Below are 22,962 nucleotides of genomic sequence, written 5' to 3'. Positions count from 1 at the left end.
CTGTCCCCTGGTGTTTGGATGACACCCATCCATCCGGATCTCTGACGGCACTTAGCGGTTGGTTAGCAACAACAACAGGCATCGGCTGCGGGATGGACCGACAGCTGTTTTCCTGAAATTTCTGCGAAGTATTTTCCACACATTGTGGTCTACGCTGCAACAACATGCGTGTCGTGCAGGACGCTGATTGTGTGGCTTTCCCGGTTCATGAACGGAGTTTCATATAAGCAGCAAAATGAGTTGTGTGGCTAACTGGCTAACAGGCTAGAATGCGACGGATCTGACAGGTTTCACGAACACCGGCAGTCAGGAAACATGGACTCACTGCTGGACTTTGAGGAGTGCGTCAAAGACTCACCTGAGTTCAGGTAAACACACAACGCTACGCATCCATCACCTGGTTTGACAAACCGCACATGCGCAAAGGTTTAATGACGTGTAATTTGTTTTGTTTAGACTGAACCTGGATCAGTTTGAGACGGAGGTTTCTGTGCTAGAGACACAACTGGACAAGGTGCCACCGCTACTAACTCTGTCCACCACCAGTACCGTTACCGCTACTGCTGTTCTTTCTACTGTTTTTGCTACACACCTTTCTTACATTCACTTGTCATTTATGTGTATACTTTTTCCTGACCTTGTTTTTTTCTGATTACCGTTACTGGACGCCTGGCGTTCACCTATGTTTGTCTGACCAATCAGGTGATGAAGCTGTGCAGCAAGATGGTGGAGGCGGGACAAGCGTACAGCGCAGCCAATCAGCTGTTTTTGAGTGGCCTGGCGGGGCTATCCATGTCCCAGAAGGGCAGCGTCATTACTGTATGGAGCTACATGATACTAAGGCTAATACTAGTCGTTTTTACAACTATCAGTTGTTGCTTTCACCACTACCAAACTACTATTACCACTTTATAATAACAGGATCATTTCTAGTTAGCAGGGTGTTTGTTACTAATTATCATTAGAAGCTCAATATCATTTCTAGTAGTTACTGTATCGTTTTTTTAGCTTTTCTTTTCTGAAAAGTCCCAAGCTTTTTTCTTAAACATACAAACTTGTGTTTTTTGTGACATTTGCATAGTTTTTGTGAAATTTGCATTAGTGATATTTATGAATAGTAATAGTAATAGGATTGCAAGCTCCTCTGATGTCCACACTGCACATGTGTGAGCTGTAAATAATTTCTTGTACATTTAAGCACACGTGGTTGTGGATCTGTGGGACACTCACTAACTCATAGATGTGTGTTGGTACTGACGTCCTGTTTCCTTCCTCTTACAGAGCTGTCTGAACCAGTTCAACCTGGGCCTGCAGGAAATGGTCAGCTTTCACACGGTGAGTGCACCAATTCTTGACAGTTATTCAAATTAGTTGCATCAGTTTAGTTTTTCACAAACAAGCATCTTATTAAAAGACAGCTGAGAAGCTCTTTTCTGTCTGCAACTGAAACGCACAACTCAGTTCCAGTTTAGCTTTTCGCTGACCAGCTCAGCGTTCAGCACATCTGCATCACCTGAACCCTGCAGTTGTTGCACTTCTGTATTCATCTGTGTCTGTTTTTTCCTCAGATGTTGTTTGATCAGACTCAGAGAGCCATCAGCCAACAGCTGACAAACCTCTGCACACAGTAAGTCCAACACAGGTCAGACTGAAGAGAGAAATGTTAAACAAGCTCCATGTTGGTGATGGGAAAACAAACCAATTGTGTCAAACAATTCAGAGCAGTCTAAACCTGGATCAGATGGACATTGTTGTTTTTGTTTGGTTTTAATCCTTAGATGTTTAACATAAATAAGTATATTTACTGAAGTTGTTATTGCACTTCTTAGTTCACTGGTGTCTATCCCACTGACATCATTTTTAGTGGGTTAGGGTTAGGGAGTAGTTTTCTCCAGTCTAATAGTAACACTCACCTTTTTATTATTTGTTTATTATTGAGTTTGAAAAAAAGGAAAAGAACTAATATAAAGTGCTTTATATCTTAGAGACTGAATAATCCTGACCATGTTGGTGGTATTTATTGTGTTTCTGACCCTCTCTGTGACTCCGAGGTTCCTTCCCCAGCTGGCGGAGACCAGGAGGGAGTTTGTTCGGATCGGGGAGGACCTGGAGACGGCGGCGGCAAAAAATGCTCAGGTGTCTCGACACAAAGCTGCAGACGCTGAGCGAGCGAGTCATCTGCTTCTCGCCACACGCAAATGCTACCAACACTTTGCCCTGGACTACTGCCTGCAGGTACACACGCCATCAGCAGCGCCCCTGTGGTGGGAAGCACCTTTAGCGTGTGCATATTTGAATAAAAGAATGTTTTCTGCATGTGTGGTGTTTTTCAGCTCAACACTTTTAAGACCCAGCAGAAGATCGACATCTTAAACTCCGTGAGTGCAGCTGTTATGTAGCGATGCCACTAGTTAGATGGAGCGTTTCAGGAAGTGAGCTTTTCAGGAGCCAGTCTCATGTCTGTGTTCACTACAAAGCTGTCATCAGGCCAGGGTTGGATTCCTCCAGATTAGGTTAATTATTTTAGCATATTCAGTGTTGCTGTTGTTGTTTATCTGTTTTAGTAAAACTGCTCATGGGGAAATGATGTTTCTAGTTTCCTGATTCTCTGAATGGACTGGGATGAGTTCTCCAGCCCCTCAGGGAGCTGACTCTGTCCCTCAGTGGTTACAGCACTGACGTCTGTCTTTGTCTGATGGCAGGTGTTCTCCTACGTCCACGCTCAGTTCACCTTCTTCCACCAAGGCTTTGACCTACTCAGAGACCTGGAACCCACCATGAAGACCATGGCAGCACAGGTCCAGACCTCTCTCTGCCATTAACTTCACATGAAACACAGATTCCAGGTTCCTGCTCCATTGTGTGACCTCTACTTGTTCTTTTATCTGGTTTTCAGCTGTCCCAGCTGTCAGGTGAATGTGCAGCTAAAAGAAAGGACCTGGAGAACACACACCTGCTGGTCCAGCAGAGAGTAAGGATTCCTTAGTCCTCCTCACATCTATCTCTTTACATGTCTGCCAGGACCTCTTCTATCTATTTTGTTGAGGAATAAATTTGCTCTAGCTCTAGCAGTGTTGTTACAGATCTTTGGAGAGAGACTGGATCCATTGAACATCTTGTCTATATTTAGGTACAGTTCAAAGCACCTCATGGTTAACACTTGCACATGTTTGGGCTCAGGATGCTTCAGGTGAGCTTCTGGCCAGCTCATGCCCTGATAACGATGACATCATTCAGGGTTACCTGTTCAAACGATCCAGGAGGAAATCCAAAACTTGGAAAAGGTAGAGATTTAGTGTGTGTTAGTATGTTTGATACTCACACTATAATCATTTGTTTGTCACATCAAAGTGTTACCAATGCTTCACTTAACTTTTCAAACTGGTTTCAGATGCTGGTTTTCCATCAGAGACAACCAGCTCCTTTACAAAAAGTCACACAAGGTAAGAGAGAGCAAGTAGTAGTAAAGCTCCTCGCTGTCAGACTGATGTTGGGAGACCCCCCCCCATGTTTATGTCTGTGTCTGTGCTGCAGGAAGACGCTGTAGTTCTGTTTGAGGATCTCAGACTGTGCGCTGTCAAATCTCTGGAGCACATTGACCGACGTTTCTGCTTCGAGCTGCTCTCTGTCCAGAAGTGAGACCCATGTTAACCATCACCAATGAAACAGTTCGTTTTAATTGTTGTGTGAGCATATCAGTCGTTTATAGAAGAAAACTCAATTACCAATACTGCACAACTTCCTGTAATGTTATGGAAAAGGCCAAAGTCACCAGTGTAAACACTGAATGGCACTGTTCTTGGTAAAACCTGCAGATTAAAACTGGTTCTATTCAGCCACCTCACAGATACTTTTTGTCAGGTGCTGTGCTCTGCAGGCCGACTCGGAGCAGCTGAAGCAGGCGTGGCTCAGCGCTCTGCAGGGCAGCATTGACCTGGCCTACAGGGAAGGGACAGACACTCTGCTCACAAAGGTTTGCAAAAAGGGAAAAGCATTTGTGCATTCATGACAATTCAAGTGAATTGATTAGAGGTCAAACACAATACATTCTGTGCACAGGCCAAAGACCCCCCACCTGTGGTGTGTGTTGGGAACAGCTCACCGGCCCCCCCCACGCACAAACCACCAGCCCTGGGTGTGGCCCTCAGCGGCCCTGGGAACCAGCGGTGCTGCGACTGTGGGGAGGAAGAGCCTCGCTGGGCCTCCGTGAACCTGGGAGTCACCATGTGCATCGAGTGCTCCGGCATCCACAGGTGAGTAGGAGAGAGGGTCATAACCTGAACCATAAAGGCTCCACACTGTCTAACTCAGTTTAGAGCTGCTGGTTCCATAGTTTCTTTATAATATGACATCATGTTTCTAGGAGTCTGGGTGTTCACCTGTCCAAGGTGCGATCTCTTACTCTGGACTCATGGGAGACTGAACAGCTGAAGGTAGGGCAAACACTCAGGTCAGGTCTGAACTCTGGATGAACACCTGCTGATATAAAACTGCTCCTGTTCTCGTTTCAGCTGCTGTGTGTTTTAGGGAATAGTGTCATGAACCAAATCTATGAGGCGCGATGTTCAGAGGAAGGACCAGTCAAACCCAGGCCCAGCAGCTCACGGTAAACTCTCCTGACGCACTGATGTGTGAATCAACAGAAACTATGATGGATGTTTTACTGGGCAGAAGCAGCAGAATAAGCCTGATGTGTCAGATGCTTGTCAGTAATTGATGTTGATGAAACATTAGATGTAAGTGAGTGCAGAGCTGTAGAAACAGAGGTGAGCTGGTTACCTGATACATTTATCTGCCTTTTAGAGCAGAGAAGGAGACGTGGATCAGAGAGAAGTATGTGGAGAAGAGGTTTGTGCAGAACAGCAGCTCAGGTGAGGATCAACAGAAGTGAAGCTTCAGCTTCAGTGGTAGAAAACTGTGTGAGGTATCAGGATGATATACAGTATCTGCATTCACTACAATTTACATGATTGACATTTAAGCAGGATGAACAACCTTATTTATTTCAGAGCATAATGCCAGGATGCGTCTGTATCAGGCTGCTCTGGAGGGAGATCTGGTTGCCATGGCAGCAGCTTTGGCCAGAGGGGTGCAGGTTAATGTGAGCATCGCTGAGGAGGAGGGCCGAACGGCGCTGATTGGAGCAGCCGTTGGGGTGAGGAGGCGATCAGGCAGACGTGACTTCCTGACCTGTAGCTGTTAGTCAGTTCTGGGTTTGTCTCTGTGACCTGCAGGGCTCGCTGCTGGCCTGTGAGTATCTGCTGCAGAACGGAGCAAACGTCAACCACCGAGACCTGAGAGGACGTGGGGCGCTGCACGCCGCGGCCGCTGCGGGCCACACCGGGTAACCACACACCCACGGCCGCGGGGCTGTCAGGGCCGCTGGGTGTCAATACATGTAACACAGGATGTGTGTCGCTGCTGGTTGTGAAGTTACCTTGAACATCTGGAAAAAAATTGATTTGGGTGATTTCTGTTGGCTGTTGTAGACAGGTGTGTCTGTTGTTGAAGAGAGGAGCCAATCAATACGCTGTGGATGAGAGCGGACAGGACCCGTTGGCCATTGCCGTGGAAACAGCGAATGCTGACATCGTCACTCTGTGAGTTTTGTAGTGTATTTCTGAGTGAGATGTTGTGGTCAACTTCAGCGTGTGGATGTGGTGAAACTCAGGTGGAACTGGGTCCATGTTCTCCCATCCTGACTTTCACAGACAGCATCTGGAATCGCAGAGAAATGATGGATGGATGACAAGGGAACAATGATTGTGTTATTGGTTTCAGACTGCGGATGGCCAGGATGAATGAAGAGATGAAGGATTCAGAGGGAATCTTTGGAGCCGTGGGTACGGATGCTTGAAACCTCAACAACTAACATCTGTGACCTTTGACCTTTACCTTTCACAAGCATCTGCAAACACTGATGTGGTATAATTCCTCAGGGGACGATGAGACGTTTCAGGACATCTTCCGTGACTTCAGCAACATGGCGTCACACGATCCAGAGAGACTCAGCAGACGGCGGTTCAGCCGAGGAGGAGAGGAGGAGGAGGAGGGGGGAGACACAAAAAAGAGCACCAACAGCCAGCGCAGGGTTGAAAAGATGTCGGTGACAGAAACTCAAAGTGCCCCAGGCAGCTTTTAACAGTCAGCGACTGTCTAACCTGTAAATATTGCTTACACATAATGTGCAGTGTTTACTAGAACACGACTGCAGCTATGCTTTGTCTTAGTTATCACACCTGTGGTTTGGTCCTCACTGGTCAAAGCACTGATCAAACGCTTTACATTTGAATCCACAAACATTTAAATAACATTTACTGAAAAAAAAGTTTTTATTAGACAGGTTTTAAAAGATTTTTACTCCAAATAACAAATAAATTACCAAAATTAAGTTCAGCAGCCAGATAAAGCTTTCATACTCCAACTAGCTGAACGAGTATGTATGTATGTACACCGAGTAAGAAAGAAAAGTCCTGCAGAAGCTCTGTCAAAAATGACTTTATTCATCATATAGAGGTTTATTAATCCTTGGTCACAGTAGAGGTCAGCCTTTATAACCAGTGCATGTACTGAAACGAGCCAGGAGTGATGCTAATACAGCAAAGGAATAGATGCATGTATGATTCTGCTCCTCCGCTGATTTAATGTGTCTGCCTCTCATCTGCTGTGGTTACAGGGTTCTCAGTGTAGTGTAGCGCCCCCTGTTGGACGCGGCTCCTTCTTTTTCAGTGTCCATTGGCTGCTTTGGAAGCATGACTGTCACTGGATCGCATTGCTCAGCCCTGGTTCCCTGGACAGTGATCTGTAATGGGAGGAGGGAACTGAGTGTGGCTCAGCGTTTGTAGCCTTTAACCATGTGCTCAGAAAAGGATTCAAACTGTAGCTGCTGTTACCTGTTATTTACAATATTTTGAAGTGTTTCATGTTTCTTATGGGATGTAACCACATTTCCAGCTTAAGGCCTGTGGTTAAAACAGGGTTTCTTTTTATCAGACTGAAGTGGACCAACATAGTTGAGCTCCATCTCCCAATGCTGCTTGTTCCTACTGGAACAAATGACCACCCAGGCTGTTAGAACCTCAAACCTGCCAGGAAGCTGTTTGATCTCAACATCCTGTCCTGGAAGCTTTTCTCTCCTGAGTTCAGGCTGGCAGGTTTGATTTCTGCCTCAGGTTTAATCCATCATTTCTAAAAACACATTTCCCAGTCTGTTACTAATGTGAAGCTACTGCTTAATAAAATGTATGAAGACGTGCTGATGAATGTCAGTGATTTGTACCAGATTCAGCAGGTTTTAGGTTCTGTCAGTTCCAGCCTTGCTGGGTATTACTATCTATAAAATACCATAAGAACACATTCATAAGGGTAAAAGTTAAAATATTTTGAGATACAAGTTGAAATAGAAGCTCTTACTTGAATATTTCTAAATTAACAACTTTCTAGGGATTAAACTATAATTCAGCAGTAAAGTGATATTAAAGTCAGCCAGTGTTCGTGCTTCACTTGTTTTTATTAAACTGCACATCTGGTCACATCTGCCCACTGTGACACAGTGATAGTTTTCTGTTCCACTGTTGCTGAACTCAGGAAGGATTTTATTACTATTTATCCTCCGCTGTGCTTCTGATTAGGTAGTAGCAACAACACAAGTTAAAAATTAACTGCTGTGATGGATTTTTTCTTTTTGCAAAATCTGTAACTGTTTCTAAAACTCAAGTTGAAACAGAGAAAAGTCTGTTTGCTGTAAAAAACAAATTTCAGGTCGCAATATCTCCTATCACTGTTATATTTATCTAATGTACTGTAAGCTAATAAACTGAAAAACACTAAATGTTACATAAAAACGTCAACAAGACATGACTGAAGATATTATTAGAACTGATTTTATTTGTAGAGATTTGACCTTCAATTAACAGTGAGAGAATGATACAAGTGACCATATGATGAGTCAGTGTGTTCAAATGTCCCACACTCAGGCTACACCTTAAACGCCTCTCAGTCTTGACCTTTCCTGCTCCTCTTCTCTTGGGGCTGCTCCTCGTCATCGGTTTTCCTCTTCTGCACATCCTGCACCTGTTCCATTGCGTCCCACAGCTCGTCCTCCTCCTCCTTCACCACCTGGGACTCCCCCTGCTCGGTCACCCCCCCTCCGTCCTCCAGGTCCCGGCTGGCCAACAGCAGGCAGTTGAGCCGGGACTTGAGGTAGACTTTGTGCTGCACTTTGCGGTCCTCCAGGGCGTGGATGCGGAGGAAGCGGTCCAGGCCGCAGGATGCCACTACTGGCTGCGAGGGGTGGCACTGCAGTCCCCGCACCCCCCCGGCCAGTCCCTTGAGACAGCCACGGACCAGACCCTTCCTCAGGTCCAGCACAGCGATCTGGCCATGGGTGTTTCCAACCACCACTGTGTTCCCAGCAGCGGGCAGAGACAACGCGGTGAGTGGGTACTCGCCGTACTCGGCCTCCAGGACCGGGCGCCGCTGGGGGGACGATGGGTCAAACACGTGGACCTAACACAGAACATCCACACAGACACATCAGAACAGGAAGCAGGACCTGGACTTTCTAAATCGGTTCCGCACTGGCTTCAGATAATGACAAACAAGTGACAGTGAACGTCTGAGACTTGTTAAATGTGAATTAATCTTTCGATAACTTGAAATGATCCAAATCTACAGTAACAAGAGCAAGTTCTAAGAGTTAATATGAACTGATTGTTGCCAACATGTTGCAAGAGTAGCAGTATGAACTTTCTGGTGATTTGAGCGTAAACAGACGCGACACTCACCTGGTGGTAACCTGTGCACGTGACCATTTTGTCGGAGTCCGGGATAAAGCCCACGTCTCTAACCCAATGCGGACGCCGCAGATCGAGCCAATCGTCCCGCAGATTTTTTGCGGTGAACACGGGTTTCTCGGGTCGTTCCAGATCCCACATTTTCAGTCCGTTCTCCTTCCCGCCCGTGGCCACTTTGTGCCGGTGTACCGGGTTTTGACGCATCCTGCACACGTTCTTCCCCGCGTTAAGCTCCATCACGGCCTCACTGCGGTCCTCCCTCCAGACCCGCACCGTCCCGCACTCCCCGCAAGTGACCAAGGCAGAGTCGCCGAGCGTGGCCAGCCCAGTGAAGCAGCCGTCCGCGGTCTCCCCGCAGCGCCGGGTCTCTGTGAATACGCCCTTCTCGACGCTGAAGGTTTTCACGGTCCCGTCTACGGAACCGACCAGCAGCTCGCTCTCGGCAGCGTCGCCCCAGCACAACGCGCGGACCTCCTGGTCGCGGCTCAGCTGGCTCGTGTTGCAGAAGTTGAAGGCCTGTTTCCGGGACACACTGACCCCTTTCAGAATCCCGGTCTCCGAGCCCAACCACACGGAGCAAAGCCGGCTGCGGTCCTCCATCACCAAAGCAAGGAATTTAACTTAAACTTTGGGGCTGTTCCCGAAAACACGCGTGGATCCTTCACCAACTGTGTCGCGTATCAGTGACGTCAGAATAAAAAAGCCCCAAAGAAATATGTATGTATAAGTTATACAACATTACTAAACATACTCAATATTGATTATTAAAGTTTGAGTTTCATACGTACGACCTCGTGGCCAAAATGCCATAAACAACTGTAAGAATACAGTTAAGTTGTAATAATTAATAGGTATTAATAAAGTTTATTCAACGTTACGTCATTACCACGCGACCGCGTGCGCAAATGACTGTGGTACCTCCATTTTGGATCTTGGGTTTTCAGTGGTTGCTAGCTTCGACGACGCAGTGTTACTTTGTTTCACTTTCTGGGCTATTTTTCCTCATCTTAAACAAAAACACAGAACGAGAGTTTTCGCGAATTCGGACCCGAACCCGAGCCCGAAGCTGTCTTCGTCTTCGACATGGACGGAGAAGATGACGACTTCATGTCCGGAACCCGCTTCGGTAAACTGTTGTTGTGCTTTGTTTCTCACGAATCAGGTCAAGTGGAGGCAAAAGATCCCGGTACTCACCAGAACCGGATCTCAGCTTATGTTTAGGGCCGCACACATGAGGCAGTAACAGCCGTCTACGTGTTTAGACGAATGGAGGCCCTGCGTCTCACATTAATCTTCAGGAAAGCGTAGGAACGTGGTGTAATGCTTTGCCAGGTGGGTCCATATGCGAACCTGCTCCACTCCGCTAGCATCACCTTATTCGTGTGTGTTAGTGTTTCGGTCATAAGCAGCTTTCTGGCTTCGACCTGCTGACCCACCGCAACGAACGAGGCGAGTGTTGAGCGTTTCCCTAAATAGAAAATGACCTCAGAAGACATTTGTTCTTTATTATCGGCTTTTCCCTTCATACCTGGGCTGTGCCCACGGTTCGTGAAAGTGACGACGCGTGTGATGGCAGCAGGACAGAGGTTTCTGTTTCACACGCCTTTGATGGAGCAGCCTCACTCTGAAGGCGCTGATACGCGGATGAACTCCAGCCACCGAAACCACGTTTGCGCCTCATGTCTGAGTGAAGTCAGATCTGTGTAATAGTGTCAGCGTATCTTTCTGCAGATGATGGAGGCGGGACCCCGGTTCAGGATGAGCACCCAGCGTCAGACGGGGAGGAGATGAGGAGCGACAGGCATCACTCTGAGGTCAGACTGAGGCTACTGTCACAGTAAAGTCTGCTTTTGTCTTCTTCCTCTAAATGACTCGAAGGTTCTGTTCCCTCAAACTCCTTTATGGTGACTTTGAATTCACACCGTGGCTCATTTCACAACTACAGACTCGGGCGTGTTTTTCCTAACAGGATGACGGCAGCAATGATGAGGAGGGTCCACACACCATGGAGGCCAGCGGTGCGGCCAGTGGCTCAGACAACGAGGACCACAGAAGGGCCGACAGCGACTCAGACGGCGAGGCCCCCAGGGGCCACGACGGCAACGACAAAAGTGACTCGGAGGTGGAGGCTCCTCGTCTGGAATACAGTGACGACGAGTCCCCGGTCAAACGCAGGACTGGTAGGAGTGGTTCAGACAATGAGGACGAGTCGCCCATCAGACGTAGAAGTTCAGACTACGAGGATGGGGAGGGGCTGTCTCCTCCAAAACAGAGGGGGAACAGCTCGGACATGGAGGAAGAGGGGGAGAACAGGCCCAAAGCGTCAGCAGATAGCGAGTCCGAGAACGAGGATGCGAAGCCTGCGGTGTCCCCCAGCTACCGGTCCAATGCTGACAGTGACTCTGACACAGAGACACCGGGCAGGCGCGACTCAGCACAGGCCGCTGCCAGTGAGAAGGAGGGCGAGGGTGGAGGAAGCAAATGGAAGTCTGTGATGCAGTCTGACAGTGACGATGAGGAGGAAGAGACGAAGAAAGCTGCAGCGGGAAGTGATGGAGAGCAGCAGACGCAGGAGCAGAGTGAGCAGAAAGATGACAGCGATGACGAGAAGCCAGGTGCAGACCCAGACCCAGACCCTTTTAGCGTCATTGTGATGTCCATCCCTCTGATGAACCCTCAGACCAAAGCTTGGTTAATGTGTTGGTAATGTGTTTTTCTTTTGTGCCGGGATGCAGTAAAGCGCAAGAAAGCCATTCTGTCTGACAGTGAGGATGAGGACGATGAGAAGCGAGATAAGCCAGGTATGATGACAACGCGGCTCAATGAATAGTGTGTGCGTGTGTGTCAGGCCTACCCATCGCTGCCACAAACACAACACTAACTGTGTTTTCTGTGACCGTCAGTGGTGAAGAGGAGTCGCGCGGTGTCTGATGACGAGGACACAGACAGCGACGGGGCTTCAGGTGGTCCCGATAAGAGTCTGGCCGCCAAACTGAGGGAGCTCGGCTCAGCCAGCGAAAGTGAGGAAGACACTGCGAAGGCTGCGGCCGGAGAAAAGGACGAGAAGGCGCTGTTTGGCAGCGACAGCGAATCTGGAGATGGCGACGAGGAAGAGTGAGTACTGGAGTACACAGAGCCAAGCCAAGATACAAACTCTTGGCCAATGCAGCATCAGGACCAGGCTGGGCTTTTATGGGATGCTCATCGTCTGTGAAAGTCAGGGAATCAAAATAACTGAAGGTTAATTGATCCTTTTAGTCTAGAGTTAACTGTAATAACTAATGAAATACAGTCACAATTTAGAAATCCTAAATGTTTCACAGAACCTATAAAAAAGAAAACTCTACAAGCTGCTCCTTTTTAACTTTTGACTTGATTTCTTGCAGGAAAATGATTGCTGATATTTTTGGAGAGTCTGGAGATGAAGAGGAGGAAGAGTTCACGGTGAGCGTCTCATGTTGCTTTAATACACACAGATGCAGCTGATGGAGAAGCACCTGGTGCCACTGACTCTGACTCCTCCTGCAGGGATTCAACCAGGAAGATCTGGAGGCTGAGAAAAAGGAGACGAAGGAGAAGCAGCAGATGGAGGAGGACTCCGACTCTGACGAGGGAGTCGACCGTAGCGGCCAAGAGTAAGTGGTTATTTAAAGGAAGGTCATTTTTAAGTTGATCAGCTGTTTGTTGTTTAAGTCTTCAACGAGTCAAATCCATCAAATAATAATGAAACATGTTTTGTGAATGTAGTAAAAGAGCAGTTTTAAACCTTGACGGCTGCTCTGTGTGCTTTTATGTCTTTCTGTCTTATGAAGAAATGACCTATTTCACCTGCCTGTTCAAAGTTGTCATCCTAAACTGTGTCCAGCACCAGCTTCATGTCCGACTTCGACATCATGCTCGCCAAGAGGAAAGCCATGAACAACAGGAAGAGACGGCATCGCGACGGCGGGACCTTTATCAGTGACGCTGACGACTTGGTCAGCGCCATGATCACCAAGATGAACGAGGCTGCCGAGGTCCGCTCACCACAACAAGAGCCCGGCTCCGCTCTGCGTCGCTCACCTTGTGTTGACTCTGTGCATTTCTTACAGGAGGACCGAACGCTGAACAGTCAGAAGAAGCCTGCGCTGAAGAAACTGACTCTGCTGCCACAAGTCGTCATGCACCTGAAGAAGTAAGAGCTGCTGCTACCAGTTACCACTCTCACATCTCAGGCTTTACTGTTACTGTGGTCTTTCAAATTGGCTTAAAATCTCCTCCTGTAAATGAGTGAGATGTTACTGATGTACGTTCTCCTTATTTCTGAAATGTATGAACAGTACATACACATGTATTCACTGTTTCCAACAGCTACAACCAGATCTCACAGTACAATCAACATATCCGTAATCTGTCATATCTTTTGCTTTAGTCCATCTTTGAGCTTCGTTGTGTTATTGTTCCCACAGACAGGACTTAAAGGAGACGTTCATCGACAGTGGAGTAATGTCGGCCATAAAAGAGTGGATTAGTCCACTCCCAGACAAATCGCTGCCGGCTCTGAGAATCCGAGAGGAGCTGCTAAGGATCCTCCAGGAGGTACGTGTAAGGCTGAGTGTGGGTTTAAAGCAGCAGCACTGGTTTGGGGTTTTCACCGTGTCTCTGTGCAGCTGCCCAGTGTGAGTCAGGAGACTCTGAAGCACAGTGGGATCGGACGGGCTATCATGTTCCTGTACAAACATCCCAAAGAGTCCCGGTCCAACAAAGACCTCGCTCTCAAACTGATCAGTAAGAGCCGCAAAACACTCGCCAGGAGAGCAGCTAAGGTTGCCAGGGGTCAAGTACTGCATGTGTCTGTGTGTGAGCGCCAACGCTGATGATGAGCATCACTCTGTGCAGACGAGTGGTCGCGGCCCATCTTCGGATTGACATCGAACTATAAAGGCATGACGAGAGAGGAGCGACAGCAGAGAGACCTGGACCAGCAGATGCCACAGAGACGAAGACTAAGGTGCTGAACTGACACAGACTTCGAGTCGTGTCTCTCTGTCTGACCCAATCTCACCCACCACCCACCGCTTTTCACCTGGTGCTTCTTCGTTCATACACCTTCATCTCTCCATCTCATCCTCCTCCCTCAGTCAACCTCAGAAGGTGGAGAGAGTGGTGGAGCCTGACGTCTTCTCTCCACCGATCAGGTTCAGTTCAAATCTGCATGTTTGCACTGCAAGCCTGTAGAATGATGGCTCAGCAACTACAAGTTCAGAGTCTCATCTGTGCTGAACCTTGTCGTAACGTAACAGCGGGGGTGCTTTACAGGACACGTGTTAGAAAGGTCCCACAAACCTCAAATCTAGAAACATTTGTGCTTGTATGAGCATAAGTCATAAAAAAGCATCCACTGGATCCCAAACACAACCAATAGATCCGGTACTGAAGGTGCTACAGGAACTCCGTTATAAACAACATTCCTCCTTCTTGTCTTTCTGTCACTGTGAAAGCTTTTCCTCCGTGTTCTGACTACTGCACCAGCTGACATCAGGTTCTGGCAGCTGAAACATGCCTGACATGGTGCTCGTCAGATCCCAGGTTCTGTTGTCTCAGCTGTTGGCAGAACAAGGAGACTTTGTTGGTTCCTACCAGACACTCCTCCATCGGTTCCATCTAAACCTACTTCAAGCTGCAGCTCTGTTAGTGCAGCCGAGGTTCTCTGGTATTTCAGTCTTGAGGCGCTGACTAACTGCTGTGAGGTGTCGACTGCCAATAATAGCATGAGCCTCTGCCGGTGTCTTTGTGCCCAGAGTGGGAAACGTCAGTCACCATCAGTTTGTTTTAACGGGTTTACTGTGCAGAGCAGCGACAGCAGATTCGTCAGGACAGAATCTGATCCTTAAGCTGAGAACTCAATCCAACATGTCTCTGTCTTTAGTTCTGGAGGTCAGACGCCTCGGAGAGATCTGGAGAAACAGCTGACTGGGGAGGAAAAGTAAGTATTAGGTTTTGGTCCAAACAAAGAGCCTCTTGGTCATTTTTAAACTGCGTCTAGATGAAGATGAGCCTTGTCTTAACTGGCTTCTCCTCCTCCCCCCTGCAGAGCTTTACGACCTGGTGACCCAGGATTCTGTGCCAGGGCTCGGGTTCCGATGCCCTCCAACAAAGACTACGTTGTACGACCCAAGTGGAACGTGGAGGTTGAGTCCAACAGGGTGAGTAGTAACCAAATTGTGACCCTGTGTGTGGCAGCGATGCTCCGACTCCAAAGATTAATGTACATATAAACTGTGGAAAAAGCAAGTTCTGCACAAAGGAAGGGAAAGGTTTGTTCTGGTTCAGTAAGGATTTAACGAGCTGAGCTGTGATTGGTCCGTAGAGTGGATATAAAAAAGGCATCAGTCTGCTGGAGAAACATAAGCGTCGCTTTGCAGAGGAGAGAAAAATGCGCCGGCCTCAAGGAGCCGTCAAGATCAGCATCGAAGGGAACAGGATGCCTCTGTAGCTCCTGCCCTCCACCCCTAGGGGGCAGTAAGTCTGTGCATGGTGTGTGGCCAGATGAAGGACGGAGAGGAGGCTTGTACCAGCACTAACAGTGGGTTCCTAGAACGGCTCCAGAATTCCTGCTTCTGCTCCTTTTACGTGCTACTTCAGCACGATGCCTGTTCTTGGGCTCATCTGAAGCTACAGCTGGTGGTTTTGAGCAGAGCTCGGCGCCTCTAACATCGTCAGCTTCTTCTAACCTCAGCTGAGTTTCTTTAGTTTAGTCTGTGGCTGCATTTAACGTGGTTAAGACATGTTTTCTGAAGCAGCAGAAGAGTGTGAAGTTGAGTGGCCACACAGTTTGTTGTTGAGTGACGGAACGTGCTTAGTCCCTGTAGTTGACCCTTGACCCTGCTGCGTTTGGCTCAGCTGAACGCGAACCTTCCAACTAAACTGTTTTTTTTTTTTTCATGTGACCAAAGCTGATGCTTGAATCTGGTGCGTGTGATGCCAGTCAGGTCCCTCTAAAGGTGCTTTTTGCTTTGTTCCCTCCCCAGGGTCCGATGAAGAAGGGTTTGTCCCGCGTTGATAAACAGATGCGTAGGTTTGCGGACATCCGGCGCCTGACGAAGACGGGTCACGCTGTGAAGATCAGCGTGGAAGGGAACCGGATGCCGCTCTGATCAAAGCCTCTGTAGGATTTATTCACTTCAATGTTTTGTCCCGTAACAGTCCTGCAATGATGCTCCCTCCTCAGGTCAAGCTCTGCCTTATTGGAGTCAGAATATCAGCATCTGCTGAAGTAACAGGAATCATCCAGTGTCTGGACAAAAGACTAAATCAGCTCCAAAAATAAGAGAACGACTACTTTGTTGTCTAACGTTACTTATTTTAACTTTGTTTTCGTGTTCAGCTACATTTAAACCCGACGCCAGGTTTTAAAATGCAAACTAAGAGTTTGTAGTTAAGATGAATTAAAATTCTGAGCATGATGTGATGTGATGGTTTCAAGTGTAGCCGGATGAAGGAGCATTTGAGAGTTTGGTTTTCTGTCCAAACACCCGTCATTTAGTGATTCATAGTCAAATGTTTGATATTTTGCCACGTTGTTTCTGAATGTGGTGTTTTGCTAATGGTTCTGATGAACCTCCTGCTCCTGACAGGATCATGTCCAACCTTCACACGCTAGGACTCCTTGTGTTGTGAATTAGCTCCTCTGTCTGCACTGTTCTGTATCTGATGATACTTTTCTAAATAAAGACTCAACGGAAAGTCACCCGATCCTTCCCATCAACTCTACAGAACCATCACCTGCGTCTGTGTCTAAAGCCCAAACCCTGAATAAATATGAAGAAAAGAAATGAGGTACATTTAATTTATCTCTACATATAGGTTTTATTTGTAACCAAGTCATCTCCGTCCTCAACATGTAGCTCATGGGTTTAGGAAACACGAAACCTTCACCTTTTATAAAGATCGAGTCCAAGTCCTCCTTTGGAAAAGCTACGTTTACCACTAACTACAGTCACCGATGGTCACATTCACTCAGTAACATTTACTCTTTATTTTGCTCATTATGGCAGTAAGCATTTAACAGCACTGAACAAAAAATATTTTTTCTCAGAAGAGAAAAATGTCTTCACTGCACCAGCGTTGGCTTTTAAATCTATTTTATGGTTGGTGTTGTACAGTTATTGTGCTGACACAGCACTCGTTGGAATTGCTGACGGGAAGTTATTCATAAGAAACCAACAGCGGCTCCTGTCGTGGGGCTCTAGATTAGAGTTAATGGGCTGAAGCGCTCCAGCGTGTTTCTGTGTCTCCTCGAAGAGCTGCTGCAGCAGAAAAGACAACAGGACACTGGGAACAGTCGGCGTCTCGTGTTTGCAATGGAAGTGACCTGACGCTGGTGCAGTGGAAACCTGTCAAAGAAACGTCAAGGCGGTGAAACGCCTCCAGTCAGAGTCAGAGGGACGATGATGCATTCAGGTGGTGCCCCAGAAAACTGCATCAGCTTCATCCAAATGTTCACTTTGGAAACATCAGAGGTTGAAAACTCTGTTTAAAGTGATATTGAAATGAATCATGAACAACAGGGATGCTGTAGTGTGTCCACTGTTCTTTCCTTTCAGTTTATATCTGTTAAATAGAGGAAATTCATTTTTTTAATGTGATATTTGCCATTTCCACAGTTGTGCTAAAACCTAGACGTTCTGCTGCTCTGAGTGATGAATTTGCTGAGCAGCACCTGAATGCAGCATTTGCAGAGTTCTAAATTAGGTGACGCAGGTGGGGCTGGTGTCCAGGTGAAGTGAAGGTGGTGATTGGCAGGTAGGGGGCGTGGCTCAGCAGGTGACTGGCTGTGTTTCATGCATTGGTGGTGATGCCCTGCAGAAAAACAGGTTCATTTCAGAGTTTTAACCTGCCGACCGTCGTTACGGGCGAATTCTTGCGGTACTGTACCTGTCCAGAGGGGGCGCTGTGGAGCGGGCCGGGCCGTCACAGTGGGGGGCAGCAGCCTACCCTCGGCTGTTTGGTAGCCGGTTTATGCCGATCCTGTCGATGGGAGGAGGTTTGACTCGTTGCCGTGGCAACTCCTTGCTATGAAAACAGAAGGTAAGAAACTTGAGTATTAGAGTTTTTTTGATTTGTTTGGTTTACTGTGAAAATGTTGGATGTCTACACTTGTAGCATGTTTCCAGGGTTGTGTTCACTTCCACCTCTGCTTGTTCGTCGCCTGCTTGGTCTCCATGGAGCTGATGGACAGGCGATCCAGTGGTGCGTTGTTACCAGGGAAACTCCTTTTTCTCTTTGGCTCCATGACATCATTTTCTATCTCCACCTGATCGTCCGCGCGGAGCAGCTTCACCCTAAGCGCCTTCCTCTCCTTCACCTCTTTGGGGTGGAGCTGTGAAGACGTGGACGCGGTCCAGTCTAAGTGCTGAAACACAAGGACAGAATGAGGCGTAAAGGAGTGTGGGACGGGTCTATGTCCTGAAGCAAGGGACAGTATTATAATAAAGGGCAGGGCCACAGGAACTAAAGCTGGTGAGAGGTTACAGACTATGGGATCAGTCTAAGTGCTGTTCTGACTACAAACCTTGTGTTACATCAACAATTGGACTGGCTGATGTTTGATTTTCCAGCAGGGAGTCTCCTTAGAGAAAATATTGTCCTGCTCAGTGTCCTGTGTTTTCAAGCATCAGGGATCCACGTTCAGGTTCGTCTCTGACATCACAGTGCCGACAGCGAGTGATTTCTGGCTTCCTGTCCCGCCGCCGCCTCTGATGGGTCGGACCGGGAGGCTTCAACCAGACTAAACACTTCGCATGTTCAGGTTTCACAGCTTTGTTCAGTCTCCACCTGATATGAGGTCGGCCCGTTTGGCTTGGCCCTCGTGATTCAATCTGATGTGTTTCCTCACCGTCTGATACCGAGCCTGATCCAGGTCTGATGACTCCAGCGGTTCATCTGTGCATCAGTTCAAAAATCACTATCAAATGCATTAAACAACCAACTGTCAGCTCAAACACCTGAGAACGAACTCAAACAACTAAAGAACAGACAACCAAACCAGAAGTGAGGCTCGCTTGGTGATAAACAAGCAGCTAATGACTGAAAGACAGTGGCAGAACCAGCGAACCAGAGAAGTGGGCTCGGACGGGTTCTAAATTGGCTGGTTCTGTGGCCTTTGGAGGCTGGTGATGCTCTGGGCCTCTGTCGTCACGTGAGGAAGCTGGAGTTTGGTACCAAACTAACCTCAAACCGGTTCTGAACACTTCTACGGTCACCTGACTGGACCTGGACCTAAGGAACCCGTCCACCGACCAACAGCGCGTGGGCTCTGACCTGCGGTTGGACCCTGAGGCCGTCGCTGCAGTGGAGCAGGATGATGGACACCAGGCCGGACACGAGCAAACAGCCGCAGACGTGCATCTGCAGCACAACAGACACGTTTATGCCTCACGTCATTTGGTCGTTAGTTCACAGGTTACATTCAAGTACAAAGTAAAACATCTTTTTTTGGCAACTTTATGAAATGAAATGCAATCATTTAAATATATTATTTATTTCTTTGAGATGTTGTGTCCGTAATAAACAGTTTATCTGACATGTGGCTGGTTCCTCTCTCTGGAATTAATCTATTCATACAGTCAGTCTTTTTGAACATTGTAACAGATTTCCTTCAGATCATTTTAACTGAAGCACCCCCTGTACACACACACACACACACACACACACACACACACACACACACACACACAGGACTCTTTTAGCTCAGCTCACTGTATTGTCCAGCAACATCTGCTAATTTTAGGATTTTCCGTTCCTGCAAATAAACGCCTGTTGACCGTCACTTGGTGGGACACACACACATACACACACACACACATACACACACACATACACACACACACACACACACACACACACACACACACACACACACACACACACACTCACTCACTCACTCACTCACTCACACACTCACTCACTCACTCACTCACTCACTCACTCACTCACTCACTCACTCACTCACTCACTCACACACACACACACACACACACACACACACACACACACACCGTGTACCTTGACAGAGGTCTCAGTCTCAGTGAGGAGCAGCTCTGTCCTGCTGCTGCCGTCTCTTCTTTCTGTTTCTGTGTTGTTGTAGCTTCACATCAGGTTTTATAACAGCTGACTGGGAATCTTCTGTCCAATCAGCAACCTCCGCTCCTGATGACATCACTTCCTGTGCTTCTCTAGTCTTTTCCACTGTGTGTCTGACATTTCATCATTGGGCCATTACCTGTTAATGAATCCTCGTGGGAGCGATCTGGCCTCCTCCTCCTCCTGTGAGCACAGTCATTCATATCCACTGCTGTAAATGTGAAGCTGTTCTCAGTTCACTTGCTGTTTTTAAGAATCTGGGCCTGAACAGCAACACCTCTCGTCTTCCATCTGGAATGAAAATAAGCTTTGTATGTTTGGGCCCAGTGATCGGCACCTTTCAGATGGAGACGCTGAGCAAGCAGCTAAAGCCGAGAGGGCGACGTGGGCTCAACGACTCAACCTCCATCATCTTCCTGCTCTGCTCTGCTCTGAACGACCTGGATTTCATGACTCCATCCCATAAAGTCACTGGAATCTCAGCTCAGTCCCCAAAGAGAGGCCACCTGCTGAGAGAGCAGTGCTGCTTCCAACTCAGCTCTGGGTTAACAACAAAAAAGAGAAATGCACAAGCAAAAAGACTAATTATCATCAGTGAAGAGCTCGTGTTGCTGCTTTTGAGACCTAGCTGAGATGCACAACCACCACAGAAGAAGAAACATGCAGCATCATTTTAGTTGTTGGTCCAAAGCAATTCAATACAGGACATTCTCTTCCAGCAGTAAAAGAAGTGGTTGAGACTAAATCTGATGACACCTGGAGAACCTGAACTGGGCCCTGGTTCTGTTGAGGCTGGAGAGGTTCTGGCTGGCAAGGACTCTTCTGGATGTTTTGCTGTTGCTACGAGTTACAGGGCCCTCTCTCATGGTGACCTGCCTCCAGCCTGGGCCGGGTCACCTTGGTTCCATCCAGAACCGAGGATTGGGTCATTGAGAAAACACACCTGGGTTAATAACAGTAATGGGCTAATAATCACGTGCGCACACGCACACACACACACACACAAACACGCACATGCACGCACGCATGCACACATGCACGCACACACACGCACACACACACACACACACACACACACACACACGCGCGCACATGCACGCACACACACGCACACACACACACACACACACACACACACACACACACACACACACGCGCGCACATGCACGCACACACACACACACACACACACACACACACACACACACGCGCGCACATGCACGCACACACGCACGCACAACACACGCACAACACACACACACACACACACACACACACGCGCGCACACGCACGCACACACGCACGCACGCTACAACCTGGTTCAGGTCAGTCACTCATGGCTTCCCACCTCTGAAAACAAAGACAAAGCATGGTTTGACCTGCTGAAGGAGGCTGGTCCAGGATCAGCTTCAGGTTAAGATAATGCTAAAGTTTAAATCAACATCACCTGTAATTACGTGAGGAACAAGGAGACGTACAGATGAGTCAGCACTTTGGCTCTTCATCTTCAGGCTTGAATGTTTACTCCAACATCCAATGTAATGTCACCATGGCAACAGGCTACAGGACCTGTGGAGCCAACATGGCCGACCAAACGCTGTGAAAGCACTTGTCAGGTTCCCTGAAAGATGTCACAAAGAAGGAGGCAGTGAACAGGCGTCACCACCATGTTTGTTCTATGGAGATTCAGGTACAAAGGTACAGAAAGTGCAAGAAACACCCAGAAACCACACAGAGCTGTTGTGGTCCACACAAGTGTCCGCTGACCCGTCAGAACCGTCAGAACCGTCAGAACCCAGCCCACACGGATCAGATGACTCAGAGCCGGGTGCTCCCTGCTGCCGCTCCTCCTGTTTTCACACACAGCTGAGGTGAAGGTCTGAGCTGCTTCAGGTTTGCGTCGTTCCTCTAATCTCAGATGCAGAGGCTGAAACAAGCATCTGAGTAAAGGGTCCACGTTCAGACCTGCACCCTGATACGCAGCGTCCTAATGCACAGAATGTGAGGCTGCACCGTATGAACGCCTGCTCGTGGACGTGTTGAGAGCAGCTGATGTGGTTTTCAGATGGAAACAAATGCACGGACGTCTCATTTCTGTGGTTCTGTGATAATGAGAGCTGAAGGAAAGTGGGCAGGAGGATGGAAAAGGAAACGTTCACAGGCGGTGGGGATTCCCAGCGAGTCCCACCTGCTGGAGCCCGTGTGCTCTTCCACAGAACCGCAGCCGTCACTGCTTCCTGGCCGTGACCAGGACCCAACCCGTCCTTCACACACCAGCACCGACCTGTGAAACGCATCAGCCTGAAACCCGAGCAGCTGAAATGTCCCCGTTCTCTGGAGCTGGAACGTGTGAATGTGTGGATTCTGCCTCTGAACCTTTGACTGCATCTGATTTGGGCCACATGTAAACAGGCCTTCACGTTTCCTCTGGTGCAAAAGGAAGTGAGATGAGAGGAACAGACGTGTCAGGTGTTTGAGTGACACGAGCACTGAGCCAGTCAGGCAGGTTCATGAGCAGCGTCTGAAACCAGGTCCAAGTTCTTCATCCTACAACCGCTTTAAGGGGAGCAAACACGCTGTTTAACATCTACTGGCCCAGTTAGAGTTCTGATCTCAGGCTTCCAGAACCTGCAGCAGGAGGCTTGACTGACGAACACTTAAAGAAGCCGCGCTCTTTTGGGGCCCAGTCGCTTCCATCACACACACACTCCCACTCAGACCGCGGTCCCGGCGCCGCTCAGCTGTGGTTCTGGCCTGAGTTCAGCTCTGCAGAGACAGAAGGAGCCGCACAGAAACCCTCCTGATCCCAACGCTGATGCAGTTCCTTCTTGGGTCACAGGATGGAAGTAGAGCTCTGCCCCCTTCATGAAGTCCCACTGAAACCACGCGTGAGCCTGACGTTGACCCGTAACAGCTGGACGCTTTGGAAGTTAAAGGAGCTTCAACCGTCCGACGACAGCAAATAAAAACAACAGAACCAGGAAGCATCTCATTTCATTCATAGGAGAAACAAACAGACACTCGTTACGGGTTCTGTAGGTTC

At 48.2% G+C, this 22,962-nt stretch overlaps 4 protein-coding genes across 11 annotated transcripts; 2 read left to right on the top strand and 2 right to left on the bottom strand.

The window, feature by feature from the left end:
- The first annotated feature begins 12 nt into the window (after nucleotides 1–12).
- On the top strand, nucleotides 13–7,254 carry zgc:162872 (BAR_ACAPs and ArfGap_ACAP domain-containing protein). Of its 3 annotated transcripts, none has more exons than XM_029170999.3 (23): nucleotides 13–368; nucleotides 457–514; nucleotides 703–819; nucleotides 1,282–1,335; nucleotides 1,569–1,627; nucleotides 2,052–2,235; nucleotides 2,334–2,378; nucleotides 2,703–2,798; nucleotides 2,897–2,971; nucleotides 3,181–3,284; nucleotides 3,392–3,443; nucleotides 3,535–3,635; nucleotides 3,862–3,973; nucleotides 4,060–4,253; nucleotides 4,364–4,433; nucleotides 4,512–4,606; nucleotides 4,804–4,871; nucleotides 5,010–5,155; nucleotides 5,235–5,344; nucleotides 5,490–5,600; nucleotides 5,782–5,843; nucleotides 5,940–6,102; nucleotides 6,677–7,254. In XM_029170999.3, exons 1-23 carry the CDS (start codon nucleotides 316–318, stop codon nucleotides 6,693–6,695), a joined length of 2,148 nt encoding a protein of 715 aa, XP_029026832.1. In that variant the 5' UTR covers nucleotides 13–315; the 3' UTR covers nucleotides 6,696–7,254. The 3 variants fall into 3 exon arrangements, with proteins under 3 accessions (XP_029026832.1, XP_040929330.1, XP_029026831.1); XM_041073396.2 differs by having other exon boundaries at nucleotides 5,940–6,163; XM_029170998.3 differs by having other exon boundaries at nucleotides 14–368; nucleotides 5,940–7,254.
- Nucleotides 7,255–7,861: 607 nt separating this feature from the next.
- On the bottom strand, nucleotides 7,862–9,560 carry wdr74 (WD repeat domain 74). Its single transcript, XM_029171008.3, has 2 exons — nucleotides 8,787–9,560; nucleotides 7,862–8,508 (listed from the first exon to the last, which is right to left on the bottom strand). Exons 1-2 carry the CDS (start codon nucleotides 9,393–9,395, stop codon nucleotides 7,996–7,998), a joined length of 1,122 nt encoding a protein of 373 aa, XP_029026841.1. The 5' UTR covers nucleotides 9,396–9,560; the 3' UTR covers nucleotides 7,862–7,995.
- Nucleotides 9,561–9,729: 169 nt separating this feature from the next.
- LOC114867889 (protein IWS1 homolog) lies at nucleotides 9,730–16,524 on the top strand. Of its 5 annotated transcripts, XM_055513706.1 has the most exons (17): nucleotides 9,730–9,921; nucleotides 10,527–10,609; nucleotides 10,765–11,410; nucleotides 11,531–11,596; nucleotides 11,699–11,909; nucleotides 12,182–12,239; nucleotides 12,324–12,430; nucleotides 12,661–12,811; nucleotides 12,887–12,969; nucleotides 13,244–13,373; nucleotides 13,445–13,562; nucleotides 13,674–13,785; nucleotides 13,916–13,972; nucleotides 14,704–14,760; nucleotides 14,869–14,980; nucleotides 15,145–15,296; nucleotides 15,806–15,946. In XM_055513706.1, the coding sequence occupies exons 1-16, from the start codon at nucleotides 9,879–9,881 to the stop codon at nucleotides 15,268–15,270; spliced, it is 2,160 nt and encodes a 719-aa protein (XP_055369681.1). In that variant the 5' UTR covers nucleotides 9,730–9,878; the 3' UTR covers nucleotides 15,271–15,296; nucleotides 15,806–15,946. The 5 variants fall into 5 exon arrangements, with proteins under 5 accessions (XP_055369681.1, XP_055369682.1, XP_055369680.1 ...); XM_055513707.1 differs by lacking the exon at nucleotides 13,916–13,972 and having other exon boundaries at nucleotides 9,732–9,921; XM_055513705.1 differs by lacking the exon at nucleotides 15,145–15,296 and having other exon boundaries at nucleotides 9,733–9,921; nucleotides 15,806–16,524.
- A 107-nt stretch (nucleotides 16,525–16,631) lies between these two features.
- Nucleotides 16,632–21,019, bottom strand: ostn (osteocrin). 2 transcript variants are annotated; one of them, XM_055513710.1, is made up of 6 exons: nucleotides 19,842–21,019; nucleotides 19,098–19,184; nucleotides 17,969–18,189; nucleotides 17,712–17,849; nucleotides 17,497–17,636; nucleotides 16,632–17,387 (listed from the first exon to the last, which is right to left on the bottom strand). In XM_055513710.1, exons 2-4 carry the CDS (start codon nucleotides 19,182–19,184, stop codon nucleotides 17,768–17,770), a joined length of 390 nt encoding a protein of 129 aa, XP_055369685.1. In that variant the 5' UTR covers nucleotides 19,842–21,019; the 3' UTR covers nucleotides 16,632–17,387; nucleotides 17,497–17,636; nucleotides 17,712–17,767. The 2 variants fall into 2 exon arrangements, with proteins under 2 accessions (XP_055369685.1, XP_029026849.1); XM_029171016.3 differs by having other exon boundaries at nucleotides 16,632–17,636.
- Nucleotides 21,020–22,962: the final 1,943 nt, after the last annotated feature.

The sequence above is a fragment of the Betta splendens genome, chromosome 13 (genome assembly GCF_900634795.4).
Source record: "Betta splendens chromosome 13, fBetSpl5.4, whole genome shotgun sequence".
NCBI lineage: Eukaryota > Metazoa > Chordata > Actinopteri > Anabantiformes > Osphronemidae > Betta > Betta splendens.
Note: the sequence above shows the minus strand (reverse complement) of the source record. Positions and strands in the feature narration are given on the sequence as shown.